The 13079-nt window shown below is 43.3% G+C and overlaps 1 protein-coding gene across 18 annotated transcripts in view; it reads left to right on the top strand.

Annotated features, from left to right (window-relative positions):
- SUPT20H (SPT20 homolog, SAGA complex component) overlaps positions 1-13079 on the top strand; it is a 31664-nt gene that overhangs the window by 17831 nt on the left and 754 nt on the right. For 4 of the 18 annotated variants that reach the window (XM_060268924.2, XM_060268925.2, XM_088658295.1 and 1 more), the window contains 8 exons: positions 1157-1274; positions 2160-2268; positions 3762-3917; positions 5588-5900; positions 6765-6919; positions 7667-7725; positions 9627-9740; positions 11142-11250. In XM_060268924.2, coding sequence (XP_060124907.1) covers positions 1157-1274; positions 2160-2268; positions 3762-3917; positions 5588-5900; positions 6765-6919; positions 7667-7725; positions 9627-9740; positions 11142-11250 — 1133 coding nt within the window. The remainder of the gene's footprint in view (positions 1-1156; positions 1275-2159; positions 2269-3761; positions 3918-5587; positions 5901-6764; positions 6920-7666; positions 7726-9626; positions 9741-11141; positions 11251-13079) is intronic. The other 14 variants (XM_060268926.2, XM_060268929.2, XM_088658296.1 and 11 more) reach the window with 9 other exon arrangements.

The following is a 13079-nucleotide window of genomic DNA, read 5'->3' on the forward strand; positions in this document are numbered from 1 at the left end:
GCCCCACCAGGAAGAAGCGAGGGGCGAGGCCAGAAACATCGGGGCTTCCGCGCTGGTGGTCACGCAACCGCCACAGTAGCGAGGGGGCGCTACGCTGCCCCCCGCAGAGCGGAGCCCGGGGTGCCCCGACCCCTATTGCGACGCCCCCTGCCCAGATCAGCTGTGTGGAAGATGCCGGCAGCTAACCGCCACCTCTATGGCGACCCTCAGTTTTCTTTGTCCTCTTCTTCAGGAATGAACTCAGTGCCATGAGGGCAGCCCTTCAAATGTTGCAGGGCTCCAACTCCTGTCAGCCTCAGCATGGGCAGTGGTCAGGGATGATGGGAGTTGTAGTCGAGCAACATCTGGAGGGCCACCATTTTCTCATCCTGGTTTTAGATCAATAGTTATCAATAGACTAGCCTCTGTGGTTAGTGCTGGTCATTTTCTGCATGACAGAATGAGGATTTTTATTTTTATTTTTTACAGAATTTGGAAAAACAACATGCACATAATCCAAACTCTCTTATTTTCCCTAGCCCTTAATGGTTTCAGCACGGTGTTTGGAAACAGAAGGGATCTCTGATAGCTCAGTCGGTAGAGCGTGAGACTCTTAACCTCAGGGTGGTGGGTTTGAGTCCCATATTGGGCAAAAGGTTTCTGCATTGCAGGGGGTTGGACTAGATGACCCGCATGATCCCTTCCAGCTCTATGATTCTGTGATTTTGTTGTTGTTGTTGTTGTTTTTTTAAAAAAAGAAACCTTCAGTGTTCATGGAAGAGTTTCATCCTCTACATGTTACCATGCTCATCCATCTCCTGGTTGCCTTTGTTCGTTATGCACACACCTCCTCATTGTACTGCTTTTTGTACTATCCCAACCCCATCTGCTTCTCAAAATAAATGTTGAGGTTGGTAGAAGAGGATGCCAAATTAGACTGTATTTGTCAAACAGGAGGATTTTTAACAATGGAGTAAAATCTGCTCATATCACTTTAATTATTGCATCTTACATGTGGTCTTTTACTTCAGTTCCATAATTTGTTGATTGGAAGTAATGAATAGAGAAAATGCAAGAATATAGAAGCCTCTTCGTTGTTTTGGTTCTGGAGATGCCTTCAGCTAGTACTTACCGTATGTGATCTCATGAATGACCTCTGCTTAATGTTACGTTACAGAGTAGTCAATCAATACCAGGAGCTAGTTCAAAATGAAGCTAAATGCCCAGTGAAAATGCTTCACAACTCCTGTGGATCTGTCCATCTAAGCCAGCTCTCTCCTGGGAAGGAAATGGAAGTAAGTTTTTAATGAATGAATTAAATGACATCTTTGTAACTCTTAAAAAATGCAGTGATTCCCTGGGATTCCATTTCATCTCAGTTTACAAAACAGGGACAATAATGCTTTCCCCTAAGACTTTTTAACTGCTTGGCTTTTCCCCCATCCACTTTCTTCCACCTTAAGGCTCTGCTTTTCGCAATATGCATGAATGAGAGCCATGAGGACAGGGCTAAATCTGTCCACTGGTGAAATTTTTGGCCCCTTTTAATTACATCTTCAACTACAACCCCAGTAATTTGTGTGATAGAACCAAATCAGCCCCAACTGTTTCCTGAGCAGTCTGAAACATTTTTAGAATGTTGGGAGAGTGGGATGGAATGCCGTGAACTAGTCTTAAAATAGAGGTACCAGTGGCGCTATGGGTTAAACCACAGAGCCTAGGGCTTGCCGATCACAAGGTCGGCAGTTCGAATCCCTGCTACGGAGTGAGCTCCTGTTGCTCAGTCCCAGCTCCTGCCAACCTAGCAGCTCGAAAGCACGTCAAAATGCAAGTAGATAAATAGGTACCGCTCCAGCGGGAAGGTAAACGGCATTTCCGTGCGCTGCTCTGGTTCGCCAGAAGCGGCTTTGTCATGCTGGCCACATGACCTGGAAGCTATATGCCGGCTCCCTCGGCCAATAATGCGCAACCCCAGAGTCGGTCACGACTGGACCTAATGGTCAGGGGTCCCTTTACCTTTTACCAGTGAATTGGGGACAGGTGTTTTCCAGAATCAAAAATTAGGAACTCGGGTGTTCGTTCTGTCAAATTGAGAAAGGGAAGAACGATAAAGAATGAAAGCTGGAAGAAAAGGTTGACATCTAGTAAGAAGGGTTGTTGTTGTTTTGCTTTGCTTCTAGCAGCCTGAGAGTGTGTCAGGCTATATTCAGTCTTCAGTGCTGGGGAAAGGTGTGAAACATCGACCACCTCCCATCAAACTACCTTCAAGTTCAGGAAGTAGCTCATCAGGTAATTGTTGGGTTTTTTTAAAAAAAAATTAGTAGGTTAAGAGAGCAAAATACATCACATCTGGCAACCAATGGTCCCCATCCTTTGCTTTCAGATAGTACATGGGGAAACGAGTCTAAAAAGCCCAGGACATAATTTTTCACGGCTCTCTTGCATCTATGGTGGCTCATTTACCAGAAGCAATATGTTTAGTGTTAACTCTGGAGGTGTATACTCGATTGTTACCAAACTAAGCCTCCTGGTGTATATTTTGCTCAAGGAGACTTAGTTTGATCAGAATTGAATATACTCTTCCACAGTTAACTCTAAATATATTACTTCTGGTAAGTGAGCCACCATAGCCGCTAGAGAGCTGTGAAAGTTTGTGTCCTGGGCTTTTTAGACTTGCCTACCCATGTACTACCGTATCTGAAACCAAAAAGGCACATTGGTTGCCAGATGTGAAATATATTTGCATTAGCTTCAGATTTCCTACCCCTTTGTTTCTCCTTTGTTTCAATTACTGCAGAGTAAACCTGGCTGTGCTTTGCTTTTTTTGTTTTTTGTTTTTTTCTCAGTGTCCAAATACATTCATAAATTTGCCCTGCTCATCCTTTTACCTGCTGTAGCAATGGCCAACCTCGTCAGCTTTTATTAAGGTACCTACCTGGCTAAATCTGCTCGAGGAACAAAGTCCCCTTGACTTAAACCGCCGTCATGCCCTCCCTGGCAGCAGTTTTGATTAGGGAGAGTCTGCCCTCCGAATAGACTGGCAGATACCCCTTCCACTGGGAAATGAGGTGAATCAGGCTTCGGGGAAACGGCTTCCTCCCTCCCTTTGGCCATGGATAAGCAGAACAAAGCAAAATTAGTCTCTTACCATTTAAAGAGATTTTAATGATCACAGGAAAAGAACAAAGCATCCATTCTTGGAATGAAGGTGCTCCCAATTAAGGTTTCGACCCACTTCCTGCCTAGTCACTTCCACACCTTGCAACCTGATCTCGCAACCACCATTGTTTTTTGTGTAGCCACCTTATCTTCTCTACATGACCTTGGACTGATAGGCTGGACACTTTCCAGCCAGAGAGAGTCTGTTAGCTCTCTCTCTTCTTCACCTTGCTGTTCACCCCCCAGTTCTTCCCAACTTTTGTCTTCACAACTATGCCCCTCTACAAACCACTGTTCCAAATCTATACTGCTCCACTGCTTCTGGGCAGGAGCAGGGGGAGGGGGAGGCCATTCCTCATCAGAGCTGTATTCCTCAGCCTGGTCTTTGACAGGTGTCATCCTAGAGGGTCCCTCATGCTTCAAACTTTGGCACAGGAAGGGGGTGAAGACGTCTACATCCCTGCAATATGTAGATTCCGGTTACCTTTTGCTGCAGGTAGCAATGGCAGATGTTGCTGTGCACTTCTTATTTTGCACACCTAAAGCGCACACTTTAGAGAATAAAGTACTCTTTTCTGGTATTGGTTCACAGAACGTAACGTGGATTATTCGTGCTTTTTCAGGTAATATTTTTAGTTCACAGCAGTCAGGTGGCCACCTAAAATCCCCAACTCCGCCTCCTCCCAAGCCTCCCACCGTGTCTCGGAAGCAGTCTCTGGACCTGAATCAACTGAGCATGCTTTCTCCAACCGCCATGTCTCCTGCAAGCTCGTCACAAAGTGAGTCCCGCCCTAAATTGTCCATTAAGTCTTCCTAGGCTTCTCGTGGTATAAACTTCCTAACCAGCTGATTGGAGACTCTAAATGTCCATTGTACCCTAGATTGTGTATAAAGTTTGCATCACTTAAGGCAGGCTGTATGTACTGTACTGTACTTCGTTTGCTGTAACTGTACTTGTTTCTCTGTATAAATATATGTATGCACCGTTTGTGTATACGTTCTATTCCGTTTTATGCAAGAAGCATTGGTCCCTTGCTTTGACGCAGCCTGGTAATTAATGTGACTGTAGAAGCTCCCAAAGGGCAGCCCTTTCTGCTAGTGTATAAACAGTAGCTTGTTTAATGCCTCCTTAAATTTGCATTTTTTAAAAGCAGCTAAAACTTCTTAAATGTCGTCAAGTACGGTGCAGTTGTATCTCTGTGTATGTAAATAACCTGATCAGTCTCGAGGTGGTGATACAATAAACTACAAACTGATTTTTTAAAACACTCCTATATCGTTTTACAAATCATTGCTGACGATGAAAATGTAAGAATAATTTCAAGACAACACCATTTTGCTAAGTGTTTACTCAGTTGAGTGGCAGGCAAGTTTTAATTTTGGGGCAGAATCACTGCATCATCACTGTGGATTTTTACCTACTTTTGAAATATTTACATGTCTCAATAGATAGTCAGTAGCTCGTAAGGAGAGAAAGAGGGAATCGGTACGAATAGCTCATAGCTGCCTGCTCAGGTCTTTAGTCTGCTGCACAATGTCCTGTCGCTTCAGTGTGGCATAATATAAAATTGTCTGGTTGGCTCAAAAGGTGTCATTTTTCTGCCTTCCTGTTTTGCACAAAGAAAACCTGTAAGGAAGCTTTGATCAATTTTCCAACAGTTTGATTCACACAACCCTCTCCCCTTCTTTTTATGTTGCTAGTAGTAATTGTATAAATCTGTTGCACACAGTTGTTGCTGTAAATAAGGCTTTGCTCACAGCTTCTGGACATTCACATTTCTTTCCTTTCTTTCTGCAGGACATGAAAGCTAAAAAAAACAAAAACATAAAACGAAAACACCTCAAGAGCTTTGGTTTTTTTGTTTTCATTCCATTGATATGATGTCATCATGCCAAATTTATGCTTTAAAACACACAAGTGTTTGTTTTCTGCCACAAGCACTGCTACTTCCTTCCTTTGCAAATTAGGCCTAAATTAATCAAGCTGGTTACCGATAACTATTTGTGCTGTGCCCCCCCCCCCGTTTGATCATAGTCTGTGTTTTTTGTTCAGATCTTTGTTTTATGACACAGATGTTCTATTACATGTGTTGAATGCATATATTTTTGGCAAGCAAAATGCTTTGTTTAAAGGTCTCTCTCAAACGGTTCATAGCAGTTGCACAGCTGTTCATAAGTGTGTTGGCTGTGTTAGAACGACTTAATTTGGGGGGGGGGTGTAACCTGATCAGTCTCGCAAATCAATCATTTGCAGGATTAAGCCTGATGGTATTGTTTGTGTGCACCTGTAATTAACAGCAATTACTAACCCTTGCGCTTCGCTGATTTTTATTTTTTATTTTAAACTGGAGCAAGCTATCAGAGCTAAGTAAGATTCCATGAACCTTATTTTACAAAAGGACTGGCCTTTTATAACAAACTAGTGCTTTTTATTTTTCTCAATGAGCAGGGTCTGGAGCTCCTAAGCCATCTACTCCTACTCCAACCAACACCCCTTCATCGACCCCACACCCTTCTGATGCTCAGAGCTCAACTCTGATTACCCATTCTGCCTCCCCTACTCCCCACGATTCAGGCTTCGCCCCTCAGCCCACTTTGCTCTCCCCGTTCGCTCAGCAGCAAATGTCTCTGAGCCAGGCATTGCCTGTAATGACCATTCCTCTTTCCACCATGGTAACGTCCGTTACTACAGGAACCTCCTCCAACCAGGTCATGGCAAACTCTGCAGGACTTAACTTCATCAATGTAGTGGGCTCTGTGTGGTAAGTTGCTTTTGTCTAACGGCGCTTCACACTTCTTGATTGTTACAGTCATTTTGCCCCGGAATTATGCTGTACTGGTGACACGATGCCAGGCTTGGGAAGGGCTTGCTCTGCTCTGCGTTCTTAAGTATTAAAAGATAACCGTAATTATGTGGAGTTGGCTCAAAAAGCAAAGAATTGCTAAAAGCTTCGTTTTTGCTTCGCTTGGAGACGTCGTTCCTTGTGAGATTCCTTCGCTTGGAGACGTCATTCCTTGTGAGAGCTTAAAGTTAACTATTACTCGTGAAAAGTGGAAAGAACAAGCAATTTCATCTAAAGACGAGTGGCAAAAAAAGTTGGTTGAATACACAGAATTATCCTGCATGATGACAAAAGTCAGAGATCAGGATGAGACACGGCTGAGGGTAGATGACGTAAAGAGAGAAACAAACCAAATGTCGATAAGCAGAAATTTTTGTTTTTGTTTTCTTTTTTATTATTTAGAAATACATGTTACGCCATAGAACTGAGATGTTATCATGTGATTCTATGAATGTAAATTAAAAGAAACCAATAAAGATGATAGGGGGGGGATAAGATGTATGAGCAGCAGTAATTAACAACCAAGAGAAAGACTAGAATGAAATAGGGTGGCTAAAGAGGTTATGCAGTATAACAAGTAAATAGGATTTCATTTTACTTGCAAGTTTCAGTACATTTTTTTTTCTATCTGAGTAATAAGACATAATTAAATCAGCTGGTGATTGAACTATATAACCTCAACCTTAATGATGCGAATGTCTTTGCTGTGTTAAATAGCAAAAACCGTGCTTCGTGCTGTTTTACGACATTCTGGTCTCATGCTTGCTCGTTCCTTTTGCACAGTGGAGCGCAGACATTGATGAGCGGCTCAAACCCCATGCTGGGGTGTAGTACCAGCGCAATAACCCCTGCAGGCCTCAACCTAAGTGGCATTTTACCATCCGGAGGCCTGGTGCCAAGTGTGCTGCCTGCTGCAGTGCAACCCTCCTCACAGCCAGGTCAGTAGGAAATTCCATCTTGGTTGAATGGGAATGGCGGAGTGTGGAACTACTTTCACCGTAATGGGAAAAGCCATGGAAAAACTGAATGCAGTAGTTGATTGGCTCATTAATGACCCGTGTAGTCGGTGATTTAAAAAAAAATAGAAATTACTTCCGATTACAATTGATAGCATGTGAATTAGTCATCTCCAGGGCTTTGGAAAAATTCATTTATGCCATGTGACTGAATCTCCTAAATACATTCGTTCCTTGGTTTTTGAACAGCTTAGTTATCAAACGTTTTGGCTCCCGAACACCGCAAACCCAGAAATGGCTGTTCCAGTTTGCGAACTATTTTTGGAAGCTGAACGTCCGATGTAGCTTCCGATTGGCTGCAGGAGCTTCCTGCAATAATGCGAGATGAGCGCCGCAACCCCAGAGTCGGTCACAACTGGACCTAATGGTCAGGGGTCCCTTTACCTTTTTAATATAGGAGAGGTTCAGTGCAGATGCTCTCAACCATTCTTCTGAGCCTTAATATTGTGTTGTTGAATATAATTAATAACCAGTTTTTTGTCTCTCATGTTCTAAATTTTGGCTGAGTCAATGAGAGAGTTTTTCAGAAAAGCTGTAGTTTCATTCAAAAGGGGTGAAATATTTTTGCTTTATCAGCTGCTTTTGTTTTATCAGCAATACAATTCTACCTCTAGTTTAGATGTAACTGGAGAGGGATGAAAATCACAATGTTCTCTTAATTAATCTCAGCAGGTGGCCCTTTTGGCTTAAAAAATGCTCCAGGCCTTCACCCTTTGAATTTGCTACAGGTAATATTGTATGGTGATGTATGTTGTCCTATGTTTCTAAATTGATCGGGAAATTGTTTTTGTTTTTATATACTGGTTTTGTGAGGGGCACATTAGATGTGAATTCAGATAGCTCCACACATTAGATGTGAATTCAGATAGCTCCATCCCCTTGGACTGATAATTAAGAATATTCCAGGCTGTTGAAAATATAGTTTCACATATGCAGATGGTTATCTGTCTCCCTTGGTGCATAGCAGTAGGAAAACAACTGATAAGAATGCTGTAGCCATGAAACGTTGAGGACATCAAAGCTAGAGCTGCCTGTTCCGTGGAGACCTGGGTCTCAGAATACAGTTCTCATTGGCCTTACTAAGCATTTTCCAAGACAATAATGCGCAAGTACACTAGAAAGAACTAATAACCCACTTACTCTCCGCAACCAGAAGCACCATAACCAGACACTGGAAAGACCTGTCAGGAGTCAGCATGGCCCAATGCTACCAAATAGTACTAGAAAATTTAACCAATAAGCTGAAACGGACACGGGGACAAATAGAAGAAAGAGGACTTCACCCCGGTATGGCTCCCCTTTATCATATACACAGCCCAACAAGATAATGACAAAAATCCACCAACAACATACAAATCAATATGGCTAACTGATCCAAAACACCCACCCCCCTCACACACAAAACAAAAACCACTACAGCCAACCACAAATGAACAACCATACCCTAGGCCAGGCATCCCCACACTGTGGCCCTCCAGATGTTTTGGCCTACAACTCCCATGATCCCTAGCTAACAGGACCAGTGGTCAGGGATGATGGGAATTGTAGTCCAAAACATCTGGAGGGCCAAAGTTTGGGGATGCCTGCCCTAGGCCAACCCCAACCTCTCTCACCACCAAAGGAACACAAGGGAACAACAGATAACCTGCACAAGCGACGCTGACAACCCCCCCCCCAATATATTAAGTGAAATAGAAACATCGTCACCTGACCCCCCAATCTCCTCCCATCTACTTCTATCCCCCTCTTTCTTCCCAATGTCTCAACAAATGAATCCGATTTGTAAAAATGTTACGAGAGACATTGCATATATTTCTGTAAATCAAGAAAATCTTTAATAAAAAAAATCTACAAATCAGTAGGCTGTGAATTCATAGCACCCGGGAGTAACACTTTTGCCCACTTGCCACACTTCCCTTGCAGTCACCTCTGTACTCTGTAAGGAAAAATGGATAGGGGGAAAGCAGTTGAAAGGGAAATTCAGCAAGCTAGGTTAAATGCTCTCATCCAGCATTTATCAAGTGCAAATTTTGCAGCTATTGGCAGAGATTCAGGTTCTTGGGGGGCCTAGGCTGGGCATAGAAGTCTGAGCAAATGAAGTAGAACGAGTTGCGGTCTGGTTGACAGTGACTGGATGAGCAGGTTACTTTTTTTGTGTGTGGCTGCACAAAACATAATTTGTTGTAAGACCCATTCGTTTTGCTTTTGGCTTCTTTCCTAGTTGTGATCTTGATCTAGATCAGGCATCCCCAAACTGCGGCCCTCCAGATGTTTTGGCCTACAACTCCCATGATCCCTAGCTAGCAGGACCAGTGGTTGGGGAAGATGGGAATTGTAGTCCAAAACATCTGGAGGGCCGAAGTTTGGAGATGCCTGATCTAGATGCACCACACTAGAATCCCCCAAATTTTGTTGAAATGGTGGCGGGGACTTCACCAGGAGGGATGCTCTTATAGCAGATACTTTCCTGCTGTCATCTTTGAAAACAGCAATACTAAGTTTATGTGAAGCCACAAATGAAATTTTCAAAGAATATTAAATGTTATCTCTCTGTCTTGGTTGTGATGTAGCTCATCACAGGAGAATGAGGCAAACTGACCTATCCCTCTCTTATCTTTAAACCTAATAGCTTCCAGGCGGCTCATTGATTTTCAACTCCCTCCAGCAACAGCAGCAGCAGCAGCTATCTCAGTTTTCATCACAGCAGCCTACAACATCTAGTCCTCAACAGCAGGGAGATCAGGTGAGGCATTCCTGTTGAAACTAATATTATAAGCACATACATACTGCCTGTGGGAATATGAGTAGAGAGATGGTCAGTTACTTGTAAGCTGCACATGAAAAGGACTTGGAATAAGGATAGCTGAAGTCAAAGTCAAGATTTAACCTCATTAAAGAACTATTGGAGAGCAGCTAAAGCTACCTTAAACTGATTCAAGCTATGTAGATTGGAAATGTCTATTTTGACTGGCAGTGGTTCTCAGCAAAACATATTTCCTAACCTTGAGAACCTTATTTCCCTCCCCATGCCCCCCAAATCATCTCCACGGTGTTGGGTGGGAGGGGTTCCATACAGGAAGAGGAAACCCTGTTGCATAAGCAGGAATCCTTGTCCTAATGGGATGACTTCATTGGATACAACCCAATAAAAATAACATATAATCACATGCATTATTTGGCATGATGCTGATAAGTGAACAGCCACATAGGTTTTGCTGAAACTGTTGTCATGCAATGAGGTTGCTTCAGGTGAGAGATAAATATTTTATATATCTGGATATGTTAAAATTGCTACTTGGGCACCGATATCAATTAGATAATTGTTCACCGTAGGACATAATTTTCAGAGTTATTACTTCCCATAGGTAGCTTACTCAGAGAAAGTCCTCTGTGAGCAATAAGCTTTTAGAAGTGTTCATAGACCTATCTTTATCTTTTTGAATTTTGCTTTGAACAGGGAAATGGTATGGTGATCCTTCTTGGATAGCACCTTAATAGTCCACGGATAGACAGCACAGACGAGAGCGCTGGTATAGATGGAACAATGGCTTCATGCAAACCATGGTTTGCAATTTGAGTCAGTGTTTTGAAAAGGACTTCCCTGTCCCACCCCCGCTTCCCAGAGTTAACCAGTTTCACGTTATGCACATTCCACTGTGAACTGTGGTTATGAGTAATCAGCATTTATGTCAACCATTGCTTCCATCAGCACCCACGTAAAGAGAATTATTGTGAATGCTGGAAAGGGGAGATATCGCTGTGGAGGGGTAGGAGTCCACATTCCTGAGACTGACTCCTAATTTACACACATGGCTTGCAGGAAACCACTCTTAGTTCTGCACCATCCTAGAAAATACTTGGAAATTTATCTTTTGATCCTCATCAGAAGATAATTTGAGGTTATGGCAGATAGATCTTTTAATCTTGATTTGTGCATAGGTCCTGCTTTTGGGCTTCCCATAGGCATCTTGCTGGCCACCAAGAAAGCAGCAGAGTGCTGGGCTGGGTAGGCCATTGGGCTCTTCGTATGTTCTTAAGAACATTGTCCAGTGCCGAGTGTTGCTTCCAAGCCCTGTATTAACCACCTTAACCGTCCAAGGGTCCGTTACCTTTTTTACCTATTACCCTCTTCTCTCTTTGCCAGGGTTCTGATCAAGCTTCCACGAATCAAGACCAGACTTTATCAGCTCAGCAGTCAACTGTAGTTAACCTGACTGGAGTAGGGAATTTTATGCAGCCTCAGGGAGCAGCAGGTATGTTGCTCAAGCATCCTTACAGGGCTGTTTTGCTGCAAATTTGTTTCTTAACCAGTTGCCCTGGAGGGCGGGTTTTTTTCTACCTATGCTCTATACCCGGCTTAGGCAACCTTGGCTCTCCAGATGTTTTGGAACTTCAACTCCCATGATCCCTAGCTAACAGGGCCAGTGGTCAGGGATCATGGGAGTTGTAGTTCCACAACATCTGGAGAGCCAAGGTTGCCTATGCCTGCTCTGTACCTTCTTTGTCATGCACCGACAGACTCCTCTTCCAGGAATAGCCATATCCCATTGGTTCCCTCCATTCCACACTGTCTATGGTCTTACTTAAAAGCATTCCAGCACTCCCCTTGCGGCTACCTGTTATTATTGTTTCCATCTTTAAATGCATTTTCCCTTGCAGACCTTCAGTTTATTTACATATGGGTGTTGCGTCTTATTCCACACTCATTTCCTTGTTCTAGCGTGTCCTCATTTGGAATACCTGGAACATTTTGATACTCATCCCCTATGGAATAATAATCCCAAAACCACATGCTGACAAGCCGCTGTCCATTTTCTGCACATTCCAAGTTTTAAAAGCTGCTCTGCAACTTTTTGATACTCATTTCCTACAGCTTGCCTCTGCTTAGGTTCAGAGCTTCCTTTCTACAGGCTCCCTTGCCCAAAAACATTTCCCAGTGCTTTACACAACCCCCCTCCATCTGACCACCACTGCGTTGACAGACCCCCATCATTTCTGAAGGCTAGGTGATTTGGTTTATATTTTACTTTCCACACACAAGTGGGATTGCAGCAGCATGTTTTTTCTATATAAAATGTGCAAACTGTGGCTGCTCTTTGTGTGGAGGAAAAAAAACTGATCTAGAGTGTATTCATACTGAAATTGCTAACTACCACAAGTGGTTACAAAAGCCATTGGCGAGGCTCTGTCCTCAGTGTTCCCACATGTAGTGGACAGGGCTGGTTATTTTGACTGCACCGAATTACATAAGCAAGTGCTCTGACTGCATGGTATATGACCTGTCTAATCAAACTGTAGTTGCAGAGACAGGCAACATCTAACCTGTTTTCACCCAACCTCGTCCACTGGGCATCATGTGGGACAGGGATAATGTAATAATTATAATTTATTATTTATACCCCACCCATCTGGCTGGGGTTCCCCAGCCACTTGGGGCAGATCCCAACAGAATATTAAAAACACGATAAAACATTTAAAATTGTCCTAAACAGGGCCGCCTTCAGATATCTTCTAAAGTCAGATAGTTGTTTGTTTCCTTGACATCTGATGAGAGGGTGTTACACAGGGCGTGTGCCACTACCAAGAAGGCCCTCTGCCTGGTTCCCTGTAACCTCACTTCTCACAGGGAGGGAACCGCCAGAAGGCCCCCAGGTCCAGGCTGAACGATGGGGATGGAGACGCTCCTTCAGGTATACTGGGAGACATGGCTTATTTGTGGCGAGTCGAAACCTGCTTGGTTGCTATCTCCCCTCACCTGACAGGAACTTTTGACTGGTGGGCAGGGCAGCCCACCTATCAGTCAGCTGGCATACCATGAATAAAAAGGATTGGTCACACCCACCAGTCCAAATTTGGCCACAAGCTTCAAGGAAATAAAACATCTGGGCCAAAAAAAAAAAGCTCCCTGCATCTACCTTAGTGAGAAGTCTAGCTGACTTGATAGTTTTCCTCCTGTGATAAGCCAAGCCTTTAAAAATTGGTAACTTTGTTTTTTTAAAGTTCCTAAGTTCATTTTTGAATATATTCAAATTTCTTTTCCTGCCTTCATGTGAAGACATGTGAAAGCCATATACAGTGGTGC

This window comes from Zootoca vivipara, chromosome 15 (assembly GCF_965207765.1).
Source record: "Zootoca vivipara chromosome 15, rZooViv2.hap1.1, whole genome shotgun sequence".
Taxonomy (NCBI): domain Eukaryota; kingdom Metazoa; phylum Chordata; class Lepidosauria; order Squamata; family Lacertidae; genus Zootoca; species Zootoca vivipara.